Source organism: Macaca nemestrina, chromosome 16 (genome assembly GCF_043159975.1).
Source record: "Macaca nemestrina isolate mMacNem1 chromosome 16, mMacNem.hap1, whole genome shotgun sequence".
In the NCBI taxonomy this organism is placed as follows: domain Eukaryota; kingdom Metazoa; phylum Chordata; class Mammalia; order Primates; family Cercopithecidae; genus Macaca; species Macaca nemestrina.
Window position 1 is genome coordinate 14471714 of NC_092140.1, and position 23421 is coordinate 14495134.

The 23421-nt window shown below is 39.2% G+C and overlaps 1 protein-coding gene across 6 annotated transcripts in view; it reads right to left on the reverse strand.

Moving 5' to 3' along the window:
- LOC105477819 (UBA domain containing 2) overlaps positions 1–23421 on the reverse strand; it is a 188525-nt gene that overhangs the window by 134735 nt on the left and 30369 nt on the right. For 2 of the 6 annotated variants that reach the window (XM_011734637.3, XM_011734631.3), the window contains exons 2-4: positions 13206–13333; positions 9124–9243; positions 8455–8564 (exon numbers count right to left, since the gene is read on the reverse strand). In XM_011734637.3, the coding sequence (XP_011732939.1) occupies positions 8455–8564; positions 9124–9243; positions 13206–13333 (358 nt within the window). The remainder of the gene's footprint in view (positions 1–8454; positions 8565–9123; positions 9244–13205; positions 13334–23421) is intronic. The other 4 variants (XM_024791580.2, XM_024791582.2, XM_071081080.1 and 1 more) reach the window with 3 other exon arrangements.

A 23421-nucleotide genomic window follows, 5' to 3' on the forward strand; every position in this document is an offset into this window, starting at 1 on the left:
TCAGCTAACGAACCACACCTAGAAACCAAGGTCAGTTCTTTCATGTCGAACACCAATTTTTCAATAATAAAAAGCAAACATGCTTAAACATTCTCAGAGCTACATAAGGTGGTACTGAGATGCAGTTTCTCAAAAAAGAGAAAAATACAAAGTTTTTAGTTTCAATAGTCAAATGATTAAAATATGTATCTTTATATACTTTATATACATAAAATAAGTATCTTTATAGATATTATATCTTTATATATTATTTATATATCTTACATATATTTAACATATAATTATTTCTAAAACAAGAAAAACAACTCTTGTATTTGACATGTAAGTTTATTGTACACATATACATAGTCAGAGCCTACTCTCAACCATACAGATGAATCTACTCTTAAATGTATTAGATGGAAAAGTTATCTGCCAGAGCTTGTCCTGATAAGAAGAGTTTAGCCTCAAAGCAAAAAGCACAACAAAAGATTCTACTGATACAAAATCAACAAAGTGAAAATGTATGCTGTGATTCTCACAATAAAATTGTAAATAATCTAAATTATAATTTAATTGTAGATCACTTAAAAGTTATTTTTAAAATAATTTACTTAGCATTATAATCAAATATATTTTAACATATGTAAAAATTCAAAATTTCACTGTATTCTGGAAAACAATGTAACATCCACATATAAATACTAACAAAAAATAATAGTTATATAAGGCCAGATGTGTGGCAGGAATGAGTTACTAGAAATGCCTAATACATATGGCTTTTAATAATGGAGTTATCTCTACTTTCAAAACCTAATGGTTACATTTTCTGAGTTTAAATCATAGTCATGAGCATCCATCATATGTCAGCTACAATTTCTATGCAAAGCACTGGAAAAAGAAATGAACAAGTCTGTGGTTCAAAGGCCTTCCCTTACAGTCTTACTGGGGCTACACTGTAATCAAGGCTTGCTTGCCCTTCACCATTACTGAATGTAGGGCAATGAGCACATAAAGTGAAACTTGGTTCTCCCTTAAAAAGTCAGTGGGTAGCCCAGGAGGCACAGACAATGACAAGGTAATATAATAAATACTAATAGAGATACATGTGCTGTAATACACATATAAGGGCAATCCTGCCAAAGGGCAAAAGGAAGCAGAAAGCCAACCAAGTAGGCATGAGAATGCAAATGCGTAGCAAGCGAAGAAAGCTGGATGACCAGTTGGAAAGTGGTTTGAGACTAGCTGGTGGTCAGATGAGGAGGGCTCTGAAAGGAAAGAAGAGCTGGGCATGGTAGCACATGCCTATAATCCCAGCTACTCAGGAGGCTCAGGTGGGAGGACTGGGCTTGAGCCTAGGAGTTCAAGGCCAGCCTGGATAACATGGACCTTGTCTCTTAAGAAAAACAATACATGGAAGGGGTATACGCTTGTTTCTAGAAGCTTGATGTAAGAGAGCTTCTTTAATTCTCGGGGCTACTCTTTGAAGCACAGAATACCCACCGTTGACATGTGAGGGTCATCTATAAACTGAGCTCAGGAAATGGAGCTTGAGATAAGTAACTTGCTCAAGATTTCACATAACTAGTAAGTGGCAGAGCTGGAATCTCAAATCTGGTCTGATGGCAAAGACTGTGCTATTTCCACTACTCCAGACTGCCTGGATAGCATCTTGGAGGAATCTGACTTTTATTCTGATGGATATGAGAATTTGAGGGTTTTTAAAAGAACTAGTGTGGTTAAGCCTGCATTTTAGAAAGATAACTTCTGACAGCATTGTATGGAATGCTTTGAAATTCACAGGGAAACTAGTTAGAGAATTACTGTAAAAAAGTAGACAAGAAAAGATTGAAGAGTTGAGACTGGGATAACAATGACAGTAGAAGTAGAGAAGAAGGGATGAATGAATGAGTTATTCAGGACTTTGAATTACTAAGACTCAGTGCCAGAAGTCCTAGCCAGAGCAACTAGGCAAGAGAAAGAAAGAAAAGGCATCCAAATAGGAAAGCCCAAACCATCTCCCTTTACTGACGATATGATTCTCTACCTAGAAAACCCTAAAGACTCTGCCAAAAGGCTCCAGGAATCGAGAAACAACTTCTCTAGAGTTTCAGGATACCAAATCAATGAAGAAAGATCAGTAGTAGTATTTCTATACACTAATAACTTAGTTCAAGCTGAGAGTCAAACCAAGAACAAAACCCCATTTACAACAGCCACACACACAAAAAAAGATACCTAGGAATACATCTAAGCATGAAGGTAAAAGATCTCTACAAGAACTACAAAACATTGCTGAAAAAAATCAAAGATGGCCAGGTGTGGTGGCTCACGCCCATAATCCCAGCACTTTGGGAGGCCAAGGCAGGCTAGGCTGATCATGAGGTCAGGAGATCGAGACCATTCTGGCTAGCACAGTGAAAACCCGTCTCTACTAAAAAATACAAAAAAAAAAAAAAAATCGCCAGGCATAGTTGCACGTGCCTGTAGTCCCAACTACTCAGGAGGCTGAGGCAGGAAAATCGCTTGAACCTGGGACGCGGAGGCTGCAGTGAGCCAAGATCGCACCACTGCACTCCAGCCTGCGTGACAGAGTGAGACTCCGTCTCAAAAAAAAAAAAAAAAAAGAAAAAAGAAAAAAAATCAAAGATGACACAAACAAATGGAAAAAGCATTCTACTCTCATGGACTGAAACAACTGGTATCATTAAAATGGCCATACTGTCCAAAGCAATCTACAGATTCAAGGCTATTCCTAGCAAACTACAATGTCATTTTTCACAGAATTAGAAAAAATTATTCTAAAATTCATATAGAACCAAAAAAAGAGCCCAAATAGCCAAGGCAATCCTAAGCAAAACAGAAAAGAAAAGAAAAAAACAAAGCCAGAGGCATCACATTACCCGACTTCAGACTATAAGGCTACAGTAAGCAAAACAGCATGGTACTGGTACAAAAACAGACATATAGACCAGTGGAACAGAATAGAGAACCCAGAAATAAAGCCTCACACCTACAGCCATCTGACCTTCAACAAAGTTCACAAAAATAAACAGTGGTGAAAGGATTCCCTATTCAATTAATGGTGCTAGGATAGCTGGCTAGTCATATGCAGAAGAATGAAACTATACCCCTACCTTGCACCACATACAAAAATTAACTGAAGATGGATTAAAGATACAAATGTAAGACCTCAAACTATAAGAATCCTAGAAGAAAACCTAGGAAACACCACTCTGGACATCGGCCTTGGGAAAGAATTTGTGACTAAGTCCTCAAAAGCAATTGCAATGAAAACAAAAATTGACAAACGGGACCCATTTAAACTAAAGAGCTTCTGCACAGCAAAATAAACTATCAACGGAGTAAACAAAATAAACTATCAACGGAGTAAACAAACAACCTATAAAAGGGAGAAAATGCTCACAAACTGCATCTGACAAAGGTCTAATATCCAGAATCTATAAGGAACTTGATTCAACAAGCACAAAACAACCCCATTAAAAAGTGGGCAAAGGACACAAACAGATACTTGTCAAGACACACAAGCGGCCAACACACAAGAAAAAATGCTCAACGGTAATCATCAGACAAATGCAAATCAAAACCACAATGAGATACCATCTCACACCAGTCAGAATGGCTACTAAAAAGCCAAAAACAGATGCTGGGGAGATCTGGGAAGAAAAGGGAAACTTATACACTGTTGTATATACAAGTGAGAAAAGGGAACTCTTATACACTGTTGGTGGGAATATCAATTAGTTCAGCCACTATGGAAAGCAGTTTGGAGATTTCTCAAAGAACTTAAAACAGGACTACCATTCAACCCAATGATCCAACTACTGAGTACATAGCCAAAAGAAAATAAATCATTCTACCAAAAAGACACATGCACTCACATGTTCATCGCAGAACTATTCACAATAGCAAAGACATGGAATCAACCTAAGTGCCCATCAACAATGGACTGGATAAAGAAAATATGGTACATACGCACCATGGAATATGATGCAGCCATAAAAAAGAATGAAATCATGTCCTTTGCAGCAACATGGATGCAGTTGGAGGCCATTATCCTAAATAAATTAATGCAGGAACAGAAAACCAAATACCACATTAACTCACTTAAAAGTGGGAGCTAAACACTGGGTACACATGGACATCAAGATGACAGCAATAGACACAGAGGACTATCAGAGGGGGAAGAAGGGAAGGGAGCAAGGGTTGAAAAACTAACTACTGGAAACTACGCTCACTACCTGGGTGATGGGACCATATGTACCCCAAACCTCAGCATCATGCAATATACTCATATAACAAACCTTCATGTGTACCTCTTGAATCTGAAAGTTCAAATTTCAAAAAATAAAAACTAAGACTCAGTGACCTACCCCACTGACAAGCAAAATGAAAGATTTCCAGCTTGCATGACTCTATGCTACTAACTAAAATAAGAAGAAAGAGGGGAAGAGGATAGAGAGGAGGCCAGAAGGGAAGAGAGCTTCTGAACATGAGTTTTCTTTAAGTCTATAAATCATTAGGAAATAAGACTCTAGACCAGACATGGTGGTCATGCCTATAATCCCAGCACTTTGGAAGGCCAAGGTAGGAGGATCACTGGAGGCCAGAAGTTTGAGACCAGCCTGGGCAAAATAACAAGACCCCATCTCTACAAAAAAAAAAAAAAAAACAACACACAAACAAACCAAAAAAAAAAAAAAAAAAAAAAAAAATGGCCGGACATGGTGGCTCATGCCTATAATCCCAGCACTTGGGGAGGACAAGGCAGGGTGGATCACCTGATGTCAGGAGTTCATGACCGGCCTGACCAATACGGTGAAACCCTGTCCTATTAAAAATACAAAAAAATTAGCCAGGCATGGTGGCAAACCCAGCCACTCAGGAGGCTGAGGCAGGAGAATCGCTTGAACCAGGGAGGCAGAGGTTGCAGTGAGCAGAGATCGCGCCATTGCACTGCAGCCTGGGCGGCAAGAGTGAAACTCTGTCTCAAAAAAAAAAAAAAAATTAGCTGGGCATGGTGGCACACCTATAGTCACAGCTACTCAGAAGGCTGAGCTAGAAGGATTGCTTGAACCCAGGAGTTTGAGGTTACAGTGAGCTATGATCTCACCACTGTACTCCAGGCCTGGGCAACAGAATAAGAGAGTAGTGTGGGTTGGAAATAGAGAGCTTGGAAGCAAACAATACATGTTCACTGTAGTTGAAATCAAGAAAGTGCACAAGATAGCCCAAAAAGTTTGAGAAAAGAGCTGCACGCAGTAACTAAGGTCAAAAAGAACTAGCAGGGAGTAGTGTGTGGGACTCAAGAGAGCAGGTGGTTGCATGAAATAGGGAGAGGTTAAAAGCATTTAATGTGCTACTGAAAGGTTAAAGAAGATGGCCAGTGGCTTTAGAAATTAGGTGGCCACTGGTGACCTTTATAAGAGAAGTTCCTGTAGTGGTGAGGTGAAGAAAAAAAAAAAGAGAGAATTAAATAGGAAGTAAAGAACTGTAGAAGAGTGCAAACAAATTTGGTACTGATGGGGAAGAAAAATATTAGATGTTAGGCGAAAAACACTGAAAGCTGTAAAGCACATATTTTTATTTTACTTTAAGTTCCAGGATACATGTGCAGAATGTGCAGGTTTGTTACAGAGGTATACATGTGCCATGGTGGTTTGCTGCACCTATTGACCCGTCATCCAAGTTTGAAGCCTCGCATGCATTAGGTATTTGTCCTAATGCTCTCCCTCTCCTTGCCCCCCACCCACAGACAGCCCCCAGTGTGTGATGTTCCCCTCCCTGTGTCCATGAAGTACACTGATTTGAAGAAAAAAAAAAAAAAAACCAGTAGTTTCCTCTCTTTAGTTTTTGAAGCTTTGCTATCATCAATAAAAGATATATTTGTGGCTGGGTACAGTGGCTCACACCTGCAATCCCAGCACTTTGGGAGGCCAAGAAAGGAGGATCACTTGAGCCCAGGAATTCAAGATCAGCCTAGACAACATAGCAAAACCTTTTATCTACCAAAAAGTAATACTAATAAAAATGTTTTTTAAGAGATATATTTACAGAATACAAAGTTTACTTGTTGAACTAATTGTGTTCCAAAAAGTCTATGTTTGAGAAAGCCTCAAGATTTAAAAAAGTCATACTATATACTATAATGTTTGTGACTTGAAAAGGAAGAGAAATATATTCTTATTCAGGAGATGGCTGAATTAACATTTATAGTGTCTTTCAAAGGGGATGCTATAACTTTTCAACTTATTCAAGTTTGTAACTCTTGCTACAAACTGAGATTTAAGTAGGTAAATCCCTTCCCTCTTCTGAGAGTAAGCAAAAATATTCCCGCCAACTTCAAAATTGAATCAATCTTCTTTTTATGCACAAGTTAATAGGATTCCATAATTAAATAAATGAATATGAAAGTTCTACTGTCATTCAACTCTACGTGCAGCAGGAAAAAGAAGACAGGGAGATAGTGTAAATAAGAATTAATGCTAAGTTACTATCCATCTCCAAAGTTCATTCTAACACAGACACACATACCTCCCATCACTCAGCAGGCTATACAGGGAACCAAAAAGAACTGGCCTGATAGGAGATGTTTTGGGGAAAAATTATGATTTAGCAATGCTGCTGCTTCCCTGAGTCAACGTGGAATCATTCCTGATGTCTACACTATTTTCCCCAATAACAGAATATTCAACTTTAACTTCTCAGTCTAATTACAATGACCACCTGTGGAATTCAAACTTCACGCTAATTATGACACAGAACTTTATGTCTCCATTCAAACATTATTCAGAATCATACATTATTAAAACAGCTAAAGGTCAACATTCATGGATATTCACAGCAATTATAATTCACAAAAGGGAGTTACACTGTAAATATTAACAACGCAGGTATGAAAGCTATTAGAACACTAATTATAATTTTAAAATAGGGATCCAAAGTGAATTTGAATCAAGATACATACAGTAGCTTAATAGTTCTCAAAACACATATTTAAAATTAAAAGAAGACTGAAGATAGTACACACAGAATTTTAAATATCTGGTATCTATATTTCATACTATCTCATTTCCCAAATAGTGTCTCAGATACTTCATTCAGATGCTTGGAGGTCATTTACATGTGCTAACAACTCTGCTCCTAGATTCTAATTATTTCACACACTAATACATGGTTTTTGGGGGGTTTTTTGTTTTTTGAGACAGAGTCTCACTCTTTCGCCCAGGCTGAAGTGCAGAGGTGTGATCTCAGCTCACTGAAACTGCCTCCCAGGTTCAAGCGATTCTTCCTCAGCCTCCTGAGCAGCTGGGACTACAGGTGCCTGCCCCCATGCCTGACTAATTTTTGTATTTTTAGTAGAGACGGGGTTTCACCATATTGACCAGGCTGGTCTCGAACTCCTGACCTCATGATCCGCCCACCTCAGCCTCCCAAAGTGCTGGGATTACAGGTGCAAGCCCGTATTCGAAGCTTTGCTACCATCAATTACGGGCTGTTACCGCGCCTGCCCTTTTTGTTTGTTTGTTTGTTTGTTTGAGATAGAGTCTCGCTCTGTCAACTCTGCTCCTAGATTCTAGTTATTTCACACACTAATACATGATTTTTTTTTTTTAAAGAAGTTCAACGCAATATGAAAGCATACAAATTCTGAGTGAGTTGGCCACTGCAGGTTGTCTACAAAGTTATAACCCATATACTGGCTTTGTTTTATGTTTGACGGAAATGTATAAAACATTATCAGCTTTTAAAAATTATTCTTCAGAAGCTTAACTTCATACAAATTAATTTTGTTTCCTAATCTAATTAAACTATATTTTTGTGTTTAGTTCATAAAATTACAAAGACAAATTTCATTATAAAAACACACAAAACTAATTCTATCAGGATCAGAATAGGAAATTCATTTAAAATTCTCTAAAACACAAAATTTCAAAGCTAAAAAATGAATGTGGCTGGGCGCGGTGGCTCACATGGTGGCTCAAGCACTCTGGGAGGCCAAGGAGGGTAGACCACCTGAGGTCAGGAGTTTGAGACCAGCCTGGCCAACATGATGAAACCCTGTCTCTACTTAAAACTACAAAAATTAGCTGGGCGTGGTGGCACGCACCTGTAGTCCCAGCTACTTGGGAGGCTAAGGCAGGAGAATCACTTGAACCCGGGAGGTGGAGGCTGTAGTGAGCCGAGATCACACCAATGCACTCCAGCCTGGGTGACGGAGCAAGACTCTGTCTCAAAAAAAAAAGTAAAATAAATTTTAAAGACAGAATATAAAATTGATTCTATTTCAAGAACATAATAAAAACGTAGGCATAGATTAGACTTTTTACATATAAAATCAATTTTACTATATCTAAAAGTTTAAAATATTCTTTTACTGACTTTCACATATAATAACACTTTAAATCACATTCAAGTCGTTCTAAATTAAGTCAATCTTTAAGTGCTACTTACAATCCAGAAGGCAAATTACTAGCTGCAGTGATGCCAAAGAAATACTGCATAGCTTCGACGAGGAGAAAGTCAAATAAGGCTGACAAAACCCAGGAACCCAGCAAAAAGGACTACAAGATAAAACAGCAGAAAAATTATAGAGATGAGTCTCCTAAAAATAAAATAACATTTATTCAGCTAGAATCAGCTCAGAGGTATGTATTGGTGTGTGTGTGTGTGTGTGTGTGTGTGTGTATACACACATACTTGTGTGTGTATATATATTCAAAAATAATTTTTATTAAAACAGACTTTTGAAAATCGGCAGAGTAAACCCATATTGCTCAAATGTATTAACATCCATAATTTTTAAGTATGTTGAAGATATATTTTTAACAAGTAAAACACAAACCACTAAGCAAAATAAATTATAATTTTATTAAAGTCAAAGTATTAAAATTTGTATTAGCTGTTCACAACTAATACTATATATTATCATTATCACTATTATTATTATGCTATTCTAAAATTTTCTTTGGTTAATGTCCATATGCCTCAAATCAGATACAGAATAGTATAGTTTAAAAAATAACTGTAAATAATAACACCAAGTTTAACAAAATAAAATCCATTTAAACAAAATTTTTTTCTACAGCCTAAGTGGCAAAGACAAAATACATAAAAACTTACTGCAAATTTTCTGCTTCCATATCTTCTTTCAAATATCCTAAAATTATAAATAAGCAGACTACTGCAGAAAGTATCTTTCAAATCAAGGCAAATTATTCTTCCACATATCAACCTCCAAATCTAGATGGGGATTTAAAAAAGAACAACAAACGAGAGTAGAATTTGTTCGGATCTCTTCCTTAGCAAATTTGTTATGTTTACACTGTCTATTTTTAATAGTCTAAACAAAATCATAATACACACACAAAAGGAAAATTATACATGTATGTTCTCTGAGCTCAAGTCTCTCACAGTAAAAATTCCTTCCAACAGTGGCACAAAAGGTACTCGAATTTTTTTGTGCTTATAAGAAAACATATTCTCATTAAGATAACAGACAACTGTCTATAAGAAATTTTAGGATTGTGTTTAGTAACATTTTTAAAAATTACATACGTAAGCTAGAATGAAAGGCTAACAAATGTTCATTTTTATGCTATTGAATAAGACAAAGGTGTAACTGAAAAACAACTTAGGTATAAACTCAAAAATACACATTTCTGAGCTTAATTTTAATCATCAACCTACTTCAGAGCAACTATGCAAAGTAACTTATGGCAACTGTTGCTAAATATGACTAGGTTTGAAATATTAGTTTATTTAAATCATTGTTTCACCCAACTTCTGGTTGCATAAAAACATATAAGGGGACATACCAAAAAAAAAAGAAGAGCTACTCAAAGGCCTATTTTTGAGTCTGCTTAAACATTTTTCAGATTTTTAAAGATAATCCCAATGACATTTGAAAACATCCTAATCTTATTTCCCCTTCACGATGACCTTATGAGATAGGTAAAACAAATATTAATGACAACTTTTCTTTGTATTTTTATTGTGGTAAAACAGATACAAAAGTTATAATTTTAACTACTGAGTATACAATTTGGTGGTATTAAGCAAATTCACAATACTGTACAATCATCACCACTATCTATTTCCAGAACTCTTCATCATCCTAGACAGAAACGCCATGCCAACTTCCTGTTCCCTCTCCCCATAGCCCCAGAAAACACTATTCTACTTAACGTCTCTATGAATTTGCTTATACTAGATACCTCATGTAAATAAGATCACATATTTGTCTTTTTGCATTTGCTCATTTCACTTTGCATAGTATTTTCAAGGTTCATGGTAAAGCATGTATCAATTTCATTCTCATTTATAGTTGAATAATATTCTATGGTATGTATACATTGCATTTTGTTTATCCATTTATCTGTTAATAGGCATTTGGGTTTCTATTCTTTTGCTATTGTGAATAATGCTGCTGTGAACATCGGTAATATTAACTCTTTTCTTTTTTTTTTTTGAGACAGGGTCTCACTCTGTTGCCCAGGCTGTAGCGCACTGACGTGATCACATCTCACTGCAGGCTCAACCCTCTGGACTGATTCAGTACTCGCACCTTAGCCTCCTGAGTAGCTGGGACTACAGGTGTGCACCACCCCACCCGCCTAATTTTTGTATTTTTTGTAGAGATGGTGCTTTGCCATGTTGCCCAGGCTGGTCTTGAACTCCTGGGCTCAAGCAATCCATCCGCAAGCCTTGGCCTCCCAAGGTGCTGAGATTACAGGTGTGAACCACCACACCCAGCCAACTGTCTTAAGGAAAAAGAGGCACAGACACACTATCTGTCTAAAGTCATACAACCTGTGCTCTTGCCAACAGAAATAAGAATACAAATGAGAAGTCTGACCATATCAACTGTCAAAACATTTCACATACGTCTCTACTCCAAGCAAGACACCAGGAAGAGTCTTTGTCGTGACTGTACTGGCCACCAGAGTTCATCTTACCTGCCAGCCCCGCTGACCTGGGGATGGCTGCCTACAAGGCTGTGTTGAGGCCATAGCTGGGCTCAGTACCAGAGTCACACTGAAACTTTAGGCAGCATATACCTCTATCAATATGATCAATGAGGCAGTACACATGAGAGCACAAAGGAAACTGTCAAGTACTTTACCAATGGCAGATGATGATGACTGTCATCTCCGCAGAACACCAGATTCAAAAACCGTAAGAGGCAGCTCCAAGTCCTCTATCACCACATTTAATATTACAATGAAAATACTCTACTCAGGCATAAGCTCTGAGAGCTACTAAGAAAATCTGGGGATTAAGGAAATTGAAACTTTGTAATTACTAAGATACAACAAACTGCATTTCCAGAACCCCATTTTTCTTCAGTTAATGAAAATAAAGCTGCTAGCTACAGTTTTAAACAATTTATGTGTTGCAATGATGCTCAAGGACACAAAACTATGAGAGCTGGTATAAGAATAAACCACTGCATATTATTATACAGGTGAATGTCCCCTAAAGACTGGTAACTGGCTACAGGCTTGCACTCAGCAAAGCACTGCTTCTGCAACTCAACCTAAAGAAACCTGACTGTACCTCTGCATTAATTGCCAAAATCTGGAGGTTCAGAACTCACAAAATAAAGCCCTTCATTATCTGAGACCTCCTGGACTTCTCCAATCTAACTCTGGGTTTGCCTCAAAGCCTGGGTTTGCCTCAAAGTATGCTTCCTATACCACACTCCTAAAGGTCTGAAATTCATGTTACTTCCTGAAATAAAATGCCCTTCCTTCTCTTCATTGCTAATTAACATTTATCCCTTCTTTCAGACCAAAGTGAAAGCTCACATCCCTAAGACTCTCCGGAGGTATTCCCCCAATACTGGTCCCTACTTCCTTTATCACCCCCCAAGGATGTCATGTACACCTGTGACCTACAGAATCACGTTCTTATGTGTATGTGTGTGTTTAGATTTCCCAAGGCAGAACTGAAACTCCCATATCTCTCATGAATACACACCGACAGCCTCTTAGGTGTTTTAACAGTGTTAATGTGGATGTGGCTATTCCCATTCCTGGACAGAAGGGTGGTCCTCTTCCATCCAAGCAGGTCACCACCTTCAAAGCACAGATGTCCACAGAGTGGGCTTAGCCAAACGAACCAAATTAACTCCAGAAATTAGGAAGGTATCAACCCAAGGCCCGGGGGCCCTTACATCAGTGGTCCTCAAAGCCAGCCATACACTAGAATCCCCAGGGGGTTGTTTTTAAATGTACAGCAATGCCCAGGTACCACCACCAGACTCTGTGACTCAGTTGTTCTGGGGTGAGATAGTGGGTTTATGTAAATCTAGGTATAAATTATACCTTCACATAAGTATAGATATGCAGACAGAGCTCTCAAGTTTTTCCAGGTGATTCTAATGTGTGTCCAGGGTTGAGAACGACTTATAGCAACTGAAATAATACAGAAGCTATACTATCTTCTGACAAATGAGTAATACAGATAAATAACTGAAAGACCTGCACGGGAAGTTGGTGAAGCCAATCTGAGCAATGGTATTAATTACATGACTATGAAGAAAAGGTGTCAGTGTTCAAGAAATGGATTATTATGCTTTAAATGGGCTAACCAAGTGTTTAGCAAAGAAAGGGTGGCAGTTATACACCAGAATTTGCACTAACACTCCAATTCGTAGACAAGAAGCCAGCACCAGCGTTTTCAACAAGATCAGTCCAGAAACCTTGAAAAGCACTTCTGCTCTTTCCCACAGCAGAAACTCAAGAGAAATCTCTTACTTCATTTAACCACCACTGTAAAAGTTATCATAAATTCACAATCTGATACAGCTGACAGAGCCTAGCTCCCCTAATCAAATATTCAAACTGAGACAAGGTTTTGGCAAAGTTAAGTATGCATACTGGGCATTAAAAAAAAGATTTAACATTGTTTTTAATTCCCTTGAAGTTATAAGTTGCACTTCTCTGAGTAAAAAGTGAAACTGAAAACAAATGTGCCTAATAAAAGGAAATACTGCCATTGCTTCATTATTATCTGCTTTGCTGAAAAATCAATAAATACAACTAGAAGTTACTTAATGAAATATTAATAATAAATATTTCTTACAAATTGGGGGCTTTGAGGAACTAATAGCAGGAAGAAAAGCAAATCTAGAAGAAAAAACAAATCTAGAAAAAAAAACTGTCCTCTCTCCTCCAAGGGGCCAATGAGGCAGAGCTCACCTGGAAGTCGTTCTTGACTGCGTGGAGGTCATACACAAACAGCTTCTGGCAGTGAGGCAGGAGGAGGGCTAGCAGGAGGGAGAGGGCACTGGGGACCAGCAGTAGGCTCTTCGACAGAGGCGCCTTGTCTGCAGGGAAAAAGGAAACCACTTTCAGAATGATTGTTCCTAAGATTTAAAAAACCACATGGGTGAAAAGCAAGAGAATTCACTTCTTTTAAATCAGAATGAAGACAAAGTTCAGAAACTCTGAAATTTGGTTCTAACATCCACTTTCAAAACATCAACCTCGGGAAGTAAGTGATCAAAAGACACTGGAAACAAGCAGAATGCCCTAGCAGGGCTTCATTGGCAGTTGGCTCTTGAATGAGACCAAGTTTGCAGCCAGAACTTCCATAGAACACCTTTGAGAAAATGGCTACCCAAGTGTAAAGAAATAGAGCAGTATGTTTTCTATCAAATCAGCCAGTTAGCTCCTGAGCACACACAAAATTCATATATATGTAAAAATACATTTTTATTTTTTAATTGATACCTATTAGGGAACACATTTTGGGAGTACATGTGATAATTTGATACATTCATACAATCACATCCAGAGAAAGTCTCACTTTGTCACCCAAGCTGGAGTGCAGTGGCGCAATCTTGGCTTACTGCAACCTCCACCTCCCAGGTTTAAGCGATTCTCCTGCCTCAGCCTCCTGCATAGCTGGGATTACATGCACACGCCACCACGCCTGGCTAGTTTTCGTATTCTTAGTAGAGACCATGTTTCACCATGTTGGCCAAGCTGGTCTCGAACTCCTGGGCTCAAGCGATCCTCCTGTCTCAGCCTCCCAACATGCTGGGAATACAGGCATGGACCACAGCAACCAGTCCAGGTAATTATCTTAAATATCTCTCTTTTCTTTAGGCTGAATTATTCTCTTCTAGCTATTTTGAAACATACGAGAGATTAGTGTCAACTACAGACACCCTCCCGATCTACTGAACACCAAGTCTTATTTCTTCTAAGTGTATATTTGTACCCATTAATCAACCTCTTTTTATCCCCCTCTCCCTCCTACCCTTCCCAGCCTCTGATAACCACCAACCTACTCTCCAGCTTCATGAGATCCACTATTTTAGCTTCCATACGTAAGTGAGAACATGCAATCCTTGTCTTTTTGTTCTTAGCTTATTTCACTTACATGTCTTCTAGTTCCATCCATGCTGCTGCAAATGACAGGATTTCATTCTTTTTATGGCTGAATAATATTTCAGTGTGTGCGTATGTGTATATAATATATATACACATACATAAAATTGTATATATATTATATATATATATATATACACACACACACACAAACATAAAATTTTCTTTATCCATTATCAATTTGTTTTCTATTCATTGGAAACTTAAAAGAGGGAACTAGTCAATAAAGATGAAAGTATACAACAAAGAGGGCCAGGCATGGTGGCTCACATCTGCACTGATGGACACTTCAGCTGATTCCATATTTGGCCATTGTGAATAGTGCTGCAATAAGCATGGAAGTACAGATATCTCTTTGATATACTGATTTCCTTTCTTTTGAATATATATCCAGTAGTGGATCATATGGTAGTTTTATTTATTTATTTATTTATTTATTTATTTTATTTATTTATTTTTTTGAGACGGAGTCTCGCTCTGTCGCCCGGGCTAGAGTGCAGTGGCCGGATCTCAGCTCACTGCAAGCTCCGACTCCCAGGTTTATGCCATTCTCCTGCCTCAGCCTCCCGAGTAGCTGGGACTACAGGTGCACGCCACCTCGCCCGGCTAGTTTTTTTGTATTTTTTAGTAGAGACAGGGTTTCACCGTGTTAGCCAGGATGGTCTCGATCTCCTGACCTCGTGATCCGCCCGTCTCAGCCTCCCAAAGTGGGTAGTTTTATTTTATTTTATTTTTGAAGAACCTCCATACTGTTTTCCATCGTGACTGTACTAATTTACATTCCCACCAACAGTATACCAGGGTTCCCCTTTCTCCACATCCTGGCCAGCCTCTGTTTTGTCTGGTGGTTTTGTTTTTGTTTTTTTGAGATGGAGTCTCGCTCTGTCGCCCAGGCTGGATGTTGTTGTTTTTGAGACAGAGTTTTGCTCTTTCGCGCAGGCTGGAGTGAAGTGGTGCAATCTTGGCTCACTGCAACCTCGGCCCCGCGGGTTTGAGCGATTCTCCTGCCTCAGCCTCCTGAGTACCTGGGATTACAGGCACCTGCCACCATGCCCAGCTAATTTTTGTATTTTTAGTAGAGACGGGGGTTTCACCATGTTGGCCAGGCTGGTCTTGAACTCCTGACCTCAGATGATCCACCTGCCTCAGCCTCCCAAAGTACCAGGATTACAGGTATGAGCCACCGTGCCCAGCAGCCAGCCTCTGTTATTCCTGTCTTTTTGATAAAAGCCATTCTAACTTGGGTGAAATATCTCATTGTGGTTTTGATTTGCATTTCTCTGATGATCAATGATGTTGAGCACATTTTCATATGCCTGTTGGCCATTTGTATGTCTTCTTTTGAGAAATGTCTATTCAGATCTTTCGCCCACTTTTAAATTGGATTATTTGGGTTTTTGCTATTGAGTTGTTTGAGCTCCTTACAAATTCTGGTGACTAATCCCTTGTCAGATGGATTAATCTGCAAGTATTGCAAGTATTTTCTCCCATTCTGTGGGTTATCTCTTTGTTGACTGTTTCTTTTGCTGTGCAACAGGAGCTTTTTAGTTTGACGTAATCCCATTTGTCTATTTTTCCTTTGGCTGTCTGTGCTTTTGAGGTCTTACGCACAAAAAATATTTGCCCAGACCAATGTCCTGGAGCATTTCTCCAACATTTTCTGCTAGTAGTTTCATAGTTTCAGGTCTTACACTTAAGTCTTTAATCCATTTCGATTTGATTTTTATATATAGTAAGAAATATGGGTCTTTCACTTTTCTGTATATGGTTAACCAGGTTTACCAGCACAATTTTTTTTGAGACAGGGTCTCACTGTATTGCCCAGGCTGGAGTCCAGTGGCATGATCACAGTTCACTGCAGACTTGAACTCCTGGGCTCAAGTGATCCTCCCACCTCAGCCTCCCTAGTAGCTGGGACTACAGACACAAGCCACCACACTTGGCTAATTTTTTTTTTTTTTTTGGAGAGATAGAGTCTTGCCATGTTGCCCAGGCTGGTCTCAAACTCCTAGCCTCAAGTGATCCTCTTGCCTCAGCCTCCCAAAGGGTTAGAATGATAGGCATGAGCCACAGCACCTGGTCCCAGCACAATTTTTTTTGAGGGGACCATTCTTTCTCCATTGTATGTTCTTGGCACCTTTTTTGGCTGCAAATGCATAGATTTATATCTCGATCTTCTAATCTGCTCCACTGGTCTATGTGTCTGTTTTGATGTGAGTATCCTGCTGATTTGGTTACTCTGTAGTATATTTTGAAGTCAGGTAGTGTGATACTTCATCTTGTTCTTTTTGCTCAGGATTGCTTTGGCTACTCAGAGTCTTTTGTGGTTCCATATAAATTTTACGATTTTTTTTTTTTTTTTTTGTATTTCTGTGAAGAATGTCATTGATATTTTAAGAGGATTGCATTGAATCTGTAAATTGCTTTGGGTAGTATTGGCACTTTAACAATACTAATTCTTCCAAACCATAAGCATGGAATACCCTTTCATTTTTTTGTGTCCTCTTCAAGTTCTTTCATCAGTGTTTGATAGTTTTCCTTGTACATATATTGCACTTTGGTTAATTGATTCCTAGGTGTTTTGTTTTTAAAAAATTAAACGAGGCTAAAAGTGTTAACACCGCTGACTGCAGTGGCCTCCTGAGTGTTAACACTGCTGACTGCAGTGGCCCTCTGAGATTTTCTACCATGAGTACAATTGGAGCCCAGGTCAGTTTTCCAGGAGAAGCTAGTGTGACTTCTGCCTTGTACCAAAAGCAGTCATGTCCCTCTTCCTCCTTGATCTAGTCATTTACATATTAAGTATGACAGAATTATACTACTAAGGGTATTTTAGAAACTATAAATGTCTTCTCTCTTCCCTCTGATATGAGAGAAAAAAAGAAGCAAATTATGTTTTCTTCTAGCTCACTTTTTTTCCCAATAGAACAAAATATCAGCTTTTACCTACTCAGGAACATTTCCTCCAAGCATGTAATTTAATTAAAATGTACACTATTGTGAGACATCTAAGTAGCTCTTCTCTCTCTCTGGTCTTCCTTGGTTCCACCTTTGTATTTTCATGCCTTCCTCTCTCACAGACCCTGAAAACAAGCCCCTTGTTTTCAACAAGCTACTTGCTGAGCTAATCCATGGGACAGAACAAGAGCTATGAGAAGGGAAAGGACTTGGGGCCCAGAAGACTTGGTCTTGAACCCTCATTTTCACACTTACTGATGCTTGCCATTGGACACAGTATCTGACCTCTCTGAGCTTCAGTCACCTCATCTGACCTAATTCTCAGCGTTATGCTAAGAAAGAAGTGAGGTAATACATGTAGAAATGGCTAGCACAGTGTCCGGCCCATGATGGGGGCTCAGAAAAAGAAAGTGAATCTCAATCTAGGAAAACCACTGAAATAACATGCTTTCCTTGGAAATAATTACTTACTTTATATAATAACCCTGTAACTCCCTTTGTATGGGAGCTCTGTTTTCACTCTATTAAATCTTGCAACTGAAAAAAATAATAATAAAAAAATAACCCTGTAATATTCATAGTATCAAAAGACTAGTCTTGAGAATTCAAGTGGTACCAGCAGATTTGGTTACAAAAACATGACTGAGATTTCCATCAAATAATGAAACACTTAAGCTTCACAGGAACCAAAAACACTGCCTTTTTTTTCTCTTAATATAGTTGTTTTCTCCCATCCTTTTACTGTGAAAAAGTTTACATTTAAGACTTACACTGGCGGTTACATAACAATAATTTTGATAATTGTCATTACTTTTCTATTTCTTAGCTGGCCTTCTGTCTTCATTCTCCTTGTATCTTGGTATCACTCTACACTCATGGATTTTTACTTAGTAATGTGTTACAATCAGTTGCATTCTTTTTCCAACGTTCAAACTGTCCAGGTGGAAGCCCTTTGACCAGCTTCTGTGGTCTCTCAACCATGGCCCTCAATGCCTTCTCTGGCTGCCCCACCTATCCATTCGTCTTCCTTGCTTTAGGCTCACCTGTACCCGTCCTGCCCAAGACCTAGAATTTCTCTAAGGATCCCTATTAGGGAACGTTGGGAAATGGTCTTTAGAAACCAAATCTGAGGCTGGGCGCAGTGGCTCATGCCTGTAATCCCAGCACTTTGGGAGACCAAGGCAAACAGATCATGAGGTCAGGAGTTTGAGACCAGCCTGGCCAACATAGTGAAACCCTGTCTCTACTAAAAATACGAAAATTAGCTGGGCATGGTGGTGCATGCCTGTGATCCCAGCTACTTGGGAGGCTGAAGCAGGAGAATCGCTTGAACCCGGGCAATGGAGGTTGCAGTGAGCTGAGATCGCGCCACTGTACTCCACCTTGGGCAACAGAGTAAGACTTTATCTCAAAAAAAAAAAAAAAAAAAAAAAAAAAAAAAAGAAAGAAAGAAACCAAATCTGAGCACTAGATGTGCTCAGTGTCATTTTGGGTCCCAATGCTTCTAGCTCTTTCAGTAATCAGAGCTAGAAAATATATTTTGAAATCATGATTCATAATGATATTTCCAATTCAAATTTAACAATTTAACACTACAGTGCCATTTTTCTTTTCTTTTTTTGAGATAGGGTCTCCTTGTGTTGCTGATGCTAGAGTGCAGTGGTGTGATCTCAGCTGACCGTAACCTCCATCTCCTAAGCTCAAGCAATCCTCCTGCCTCAGTCTCCCAAGTAGCTGGGATTACAGGGGCAAGGCACCACGACCGGCCTTTTTTTTTTTTTTTTTTTTTTTGTAGAGACAGGGTTTTACCACGTGGCCCAGGCTGGTCTCGAACTCCTGAGCTCAAGCGATCTGCCCGCCTCGGCCTCCCAAAGTGCTGGAATTACAGCTGTGAGCCACCATGCCTGGCCTACAGTGCTTTTTCCTAAGCTCTTTGCATTTCTGTCTTTTCTCTCTTAATTATTAATAGTTACCTGCTTGCTTTATCCTAGGTTATACATAAAATTTGAATATTACAATATCAGTATCATTACAAACAATAAACTATTTATTAAGCCCACTGGGCAAAGTTTATCTTTGAAGATTTTTTTTTTTTTTTGGTCCTTAGAGTGTGTGTATGTGTATATATATCTTAACTAAAGATGGACAGGGTCTTGTGTTCAAAAGCTACTTGAAATAATTCTTTTCCCTAGTGGTTATAACACACAGATTTGTTTATTTCTGTTTACATTCAATATTAAAGTTTGCTCCTTTCTCCGTTAAAATTTTTGAATATGTTAAATATTTACATTGTTCAAAAACCAAAACTATGAAAAACAAAGGTTTATTTTCACTTCAGTTATTTATCCCCTCTATCCCATACCCCCAACCCACTCCCATAGATATATACTTCTAATAACTTTTAGCTTAACTCCCAATTTTCTTTTTTAAAAAAACAAGTAACACGTTAACCTATATAAATACATATGTAGACATGGCACAAAAATACACACACTGGCAGTTCCTCATTTCTGCATAGCTCTAATAGGCACAGACTTCAGTTACCATGATTTGGTAAAATAACGCCAGCTCTTCAGTACGCAGATCATTATGTCAAGAAGATGTGCATTATGATGGGCAACCAATCATGTATGTCACTTCTTTCCAAGTCTGTCAGTCACTGGTCACTGGGCAGCTGTTTTTCCATTCATGCACAGACAGTGAAGCATGTTGTTGTGTTGCCTCATCTTCCAATGATAAATTCTTGTGACATTTTACAAAAATATATTATCAAAAGAAGGAACTAGTCAATAAACATGAAAGTATACAACAAAGAGGACCAGGCATGGTGGCTCACATCTATAATCCCAGCACTTTGGGAGGCTGAGATGGATGGATCACTTAAGGTCAGGAGTTTGAGACCAGCCTGGTCAACATGGCGAAACCCGTCTCTACTAAAAATATAAAAAGTAGCTGGGCATGGTGGCATGCTTGTAGTCCTAGCTACTTGGGAGGCTGAGGTGGGAGACTCACTTGAACCCAGGAGACAGAGACTGCAGTGAGCCAAGATCATACCATTGTACTCCAGCCTGGATGACAGGGAGAAACTCCATCTCAAAAAAAAAAAAAAAAAAAAAAAGTATACAGCAAAGAAACAAAAAGTAATAGTGCTGAAAGTGAAATCTGAATCAAATGTTATCAGGTTATAAAAGAAATATCAAACCACAGGAATGTTGACACTGCCACCATTCAAGGTGGGCAGCTAGAGAAACTCGGTGAAGGTGAACTTACCAACAGGAAGGTGACCGTGATAGAATACTGGCTCCCCAAGGAGGTCCACGTCCTAATCCCCAGAACCCGTGACTATGTTGGGTTACACAGCAAGTAGGAGTTAAGGTTGCAGACAGAATTGAGGTTGCTAACCAGATGTCCTTGAGATGAGATTATCCAAGATATCCAAGATATCCAGCTGGATCCAATGCAATCACAAGAGTCTTTTCTTTTTTTTTGAGACAGAGTCTCCCTCTGTTGCCCAGGCTGGAGTGCAGTGGTACAATCTCCGCTCATTGCAACCTCTTCCTCCTGGGTTTAAGCGATTCTCCTACCTCAGCCCCCCGAGTAGCTGAGACTACAGGCGCGTGCCACCACATCCAGCTAATTTTTTGTATTTTTAGTAGAAACGGGTTTCACCATATTGGCGAGGCTGGTCTCAGACTCCTGACCTCACGACCCACCCACCTCGGCCTCCCAAAATGCTAGGATTACAAGCGTGAGCCGCTGGAGTGGCCCACAGGAGTCCTTTTAAGTGCAAGAGGGAGGCAGGAGACTAAGTTTCAGAGTGACAATGTAAGAAAGAGTCCACCAATCACCCTTGGCTTTGACGATAAAATTGGGTCATGAGTCAAGAAATGTGAGCTGCCTCAAAAAGCTACAAAAGGCGAAGAAACAGATTCCTTCTCAGAGCTTCCAAAAGAAATGCAGCCCTGCTGACACCTTGATTTTATCCCAGTGAGATCCATTTTGGACTTCTGGCCTCCAAATTGTAGAATAATAAATTTATTTTGTTTTATTTATTTATTTATTGAAGAGACAGAGTCCCGCTCTGTTGCCCAGGCTGGAGTGCAGTGGCGTGATCTCAGCTCACTGCAACCTCTGGCACCTCCCAGGTTCAAGCAATTCTGGTCTCTCAGCCTCCCAAGCAGCTAGGACTACAGGCGCACGTCACCACGCCCAGCTAATGTTTTTGTATTTTTAGTAAAGACAGGGTTTCACTATGTTGCCCAGGCTGGTCTCAAACTGCTGAGCTCAGGCAATCCGCCTGCCTCAGCCTCCCAAAGTGCTAGGATTACAGTCATGAGCCACCGTGTCTGGCCATATTTCTTTTGTTTTAAACCATCACGTTTGTGATAATTTGTTAGAGAAGCAACAGTACAGTAAAATAGTGATTGTGATGTCCCTGGGGAAGTGATGCTGGCAAAAATCTACATATTAAAGAAACTCTCAGAGATATTTTGTCACATTGAAAGCAGAGAGAATAAAATAATGGAAACTCAGCCAAACTCAGGCGTATGACAAGTCACAAGGTATCATAGAGATATTCCCCATAAGTTACACAATAGGAAGAAGGCAAACACTGCTCAAACTGCTCTTTGGAAGTTTCTTACAAAGAAACAAAACACTTTAATTCTCAATGTCGCTAATGTTTTTAATAAATTACAGTATACTGTTTTACTATTTTTTCATTTCCCTATGCATTTATAACTATATATTTATAAGAGAAAGTCTAAAGTTTTAACAAAGCATTCTTTCAACAAAAATTTTTAAAAATCACGGAACAATCCAAATTTTCCCCATTGATTATTAAAATAGCTTTGCCTGGTTTCAACTTGCACAGTCATTTTTACGGTCCTGCATCACCTTGCAAAGGAAGGACTATCTGTGTGTGCGTGTGTACACTCTTTCCTAAAACAAGGCTGCAATGTGGTCACTTTGGTATGACCTTCAAGCTCAAATGAAAAGTCCCTGTCCCTGGTTGTCCAGACCTCCCCACATTCTGGGCCTCCTGCCTCCTCAGCACAACCTCCATTGCTTTGTTCTCAGGAGCCTTTGCTGCAATCAAACTACACAGCTCACTACCTCCTGAACATGTTGCTTTCTGTTTCAATGCCTTTGGAAATTTTTTCCAGACTTAAATCCCCAAATATCATCAATGCCTTCCTTACTAGCACAGATCTAAATCTTATGCAGCCTTCAAATAACAGTTGTTTCTACTTTCCTCATTCAGCCTGAGTGAACCATTTTAGCCTGAAGGGCTTTTCCCCTACTCTGCACCCTCGTTCCCACACACCACTGTGAGCAGCCAGGGTTTGTACAGTTTTGCTATCCCAACTACAATAAAGATTCCCGAAGGGAGGCCACATGCCTCACTCTTCTCTACATCCATCATAAATCCTAGCATCGTCCCTTGCACAGATGAAATGTCCAGATCATTAACAGCCAATATCACAGAAAAGCCTCACTGATGGGGACAGTCTCAGATTCTGTGAGGTGCACCTTCATCTTATTCATAAGAAATTCCCTGGGGGCGAATTTACCAGTTACAGTTGACACTGTGGTTATTGTACTTGTTTAAGCATATAAAAATAGCCCAACTATTTCCTCTCTGGTAAGGTCTTGAGAGCATCTAAACTGGAACCATTAGTAAAGTGGTTGCACACTTTCTTCATGACCAAAATGCAAACAAGGCTCCAAGGAATCTAAAATCTAACCCAGTTCCTCATTGCATAGTAATTCAAAAGTAGAGGAGAGTACCATGACTATGAGCCTAACCAACCTAAATCCTTTCTTGAGCCATTTCAGCCTCAATTTTCCTCATCTGTAAAATGGAGATGAGAACCTACCTCAAAAGTGTCATGAGAAGAAAATGAAATAAAAGAATGAATATAGGGGCTGGGCACAGTGGCTCACACCTATAATCCCAGCACTTTGGGAGGCCAAGTCGGGCAGATCACCTGAGGTCAGAAGTTTGAGACTAGCCTGGCCAACATCATGAAGCCCCGTCACTACCAAAAATACAAAAATT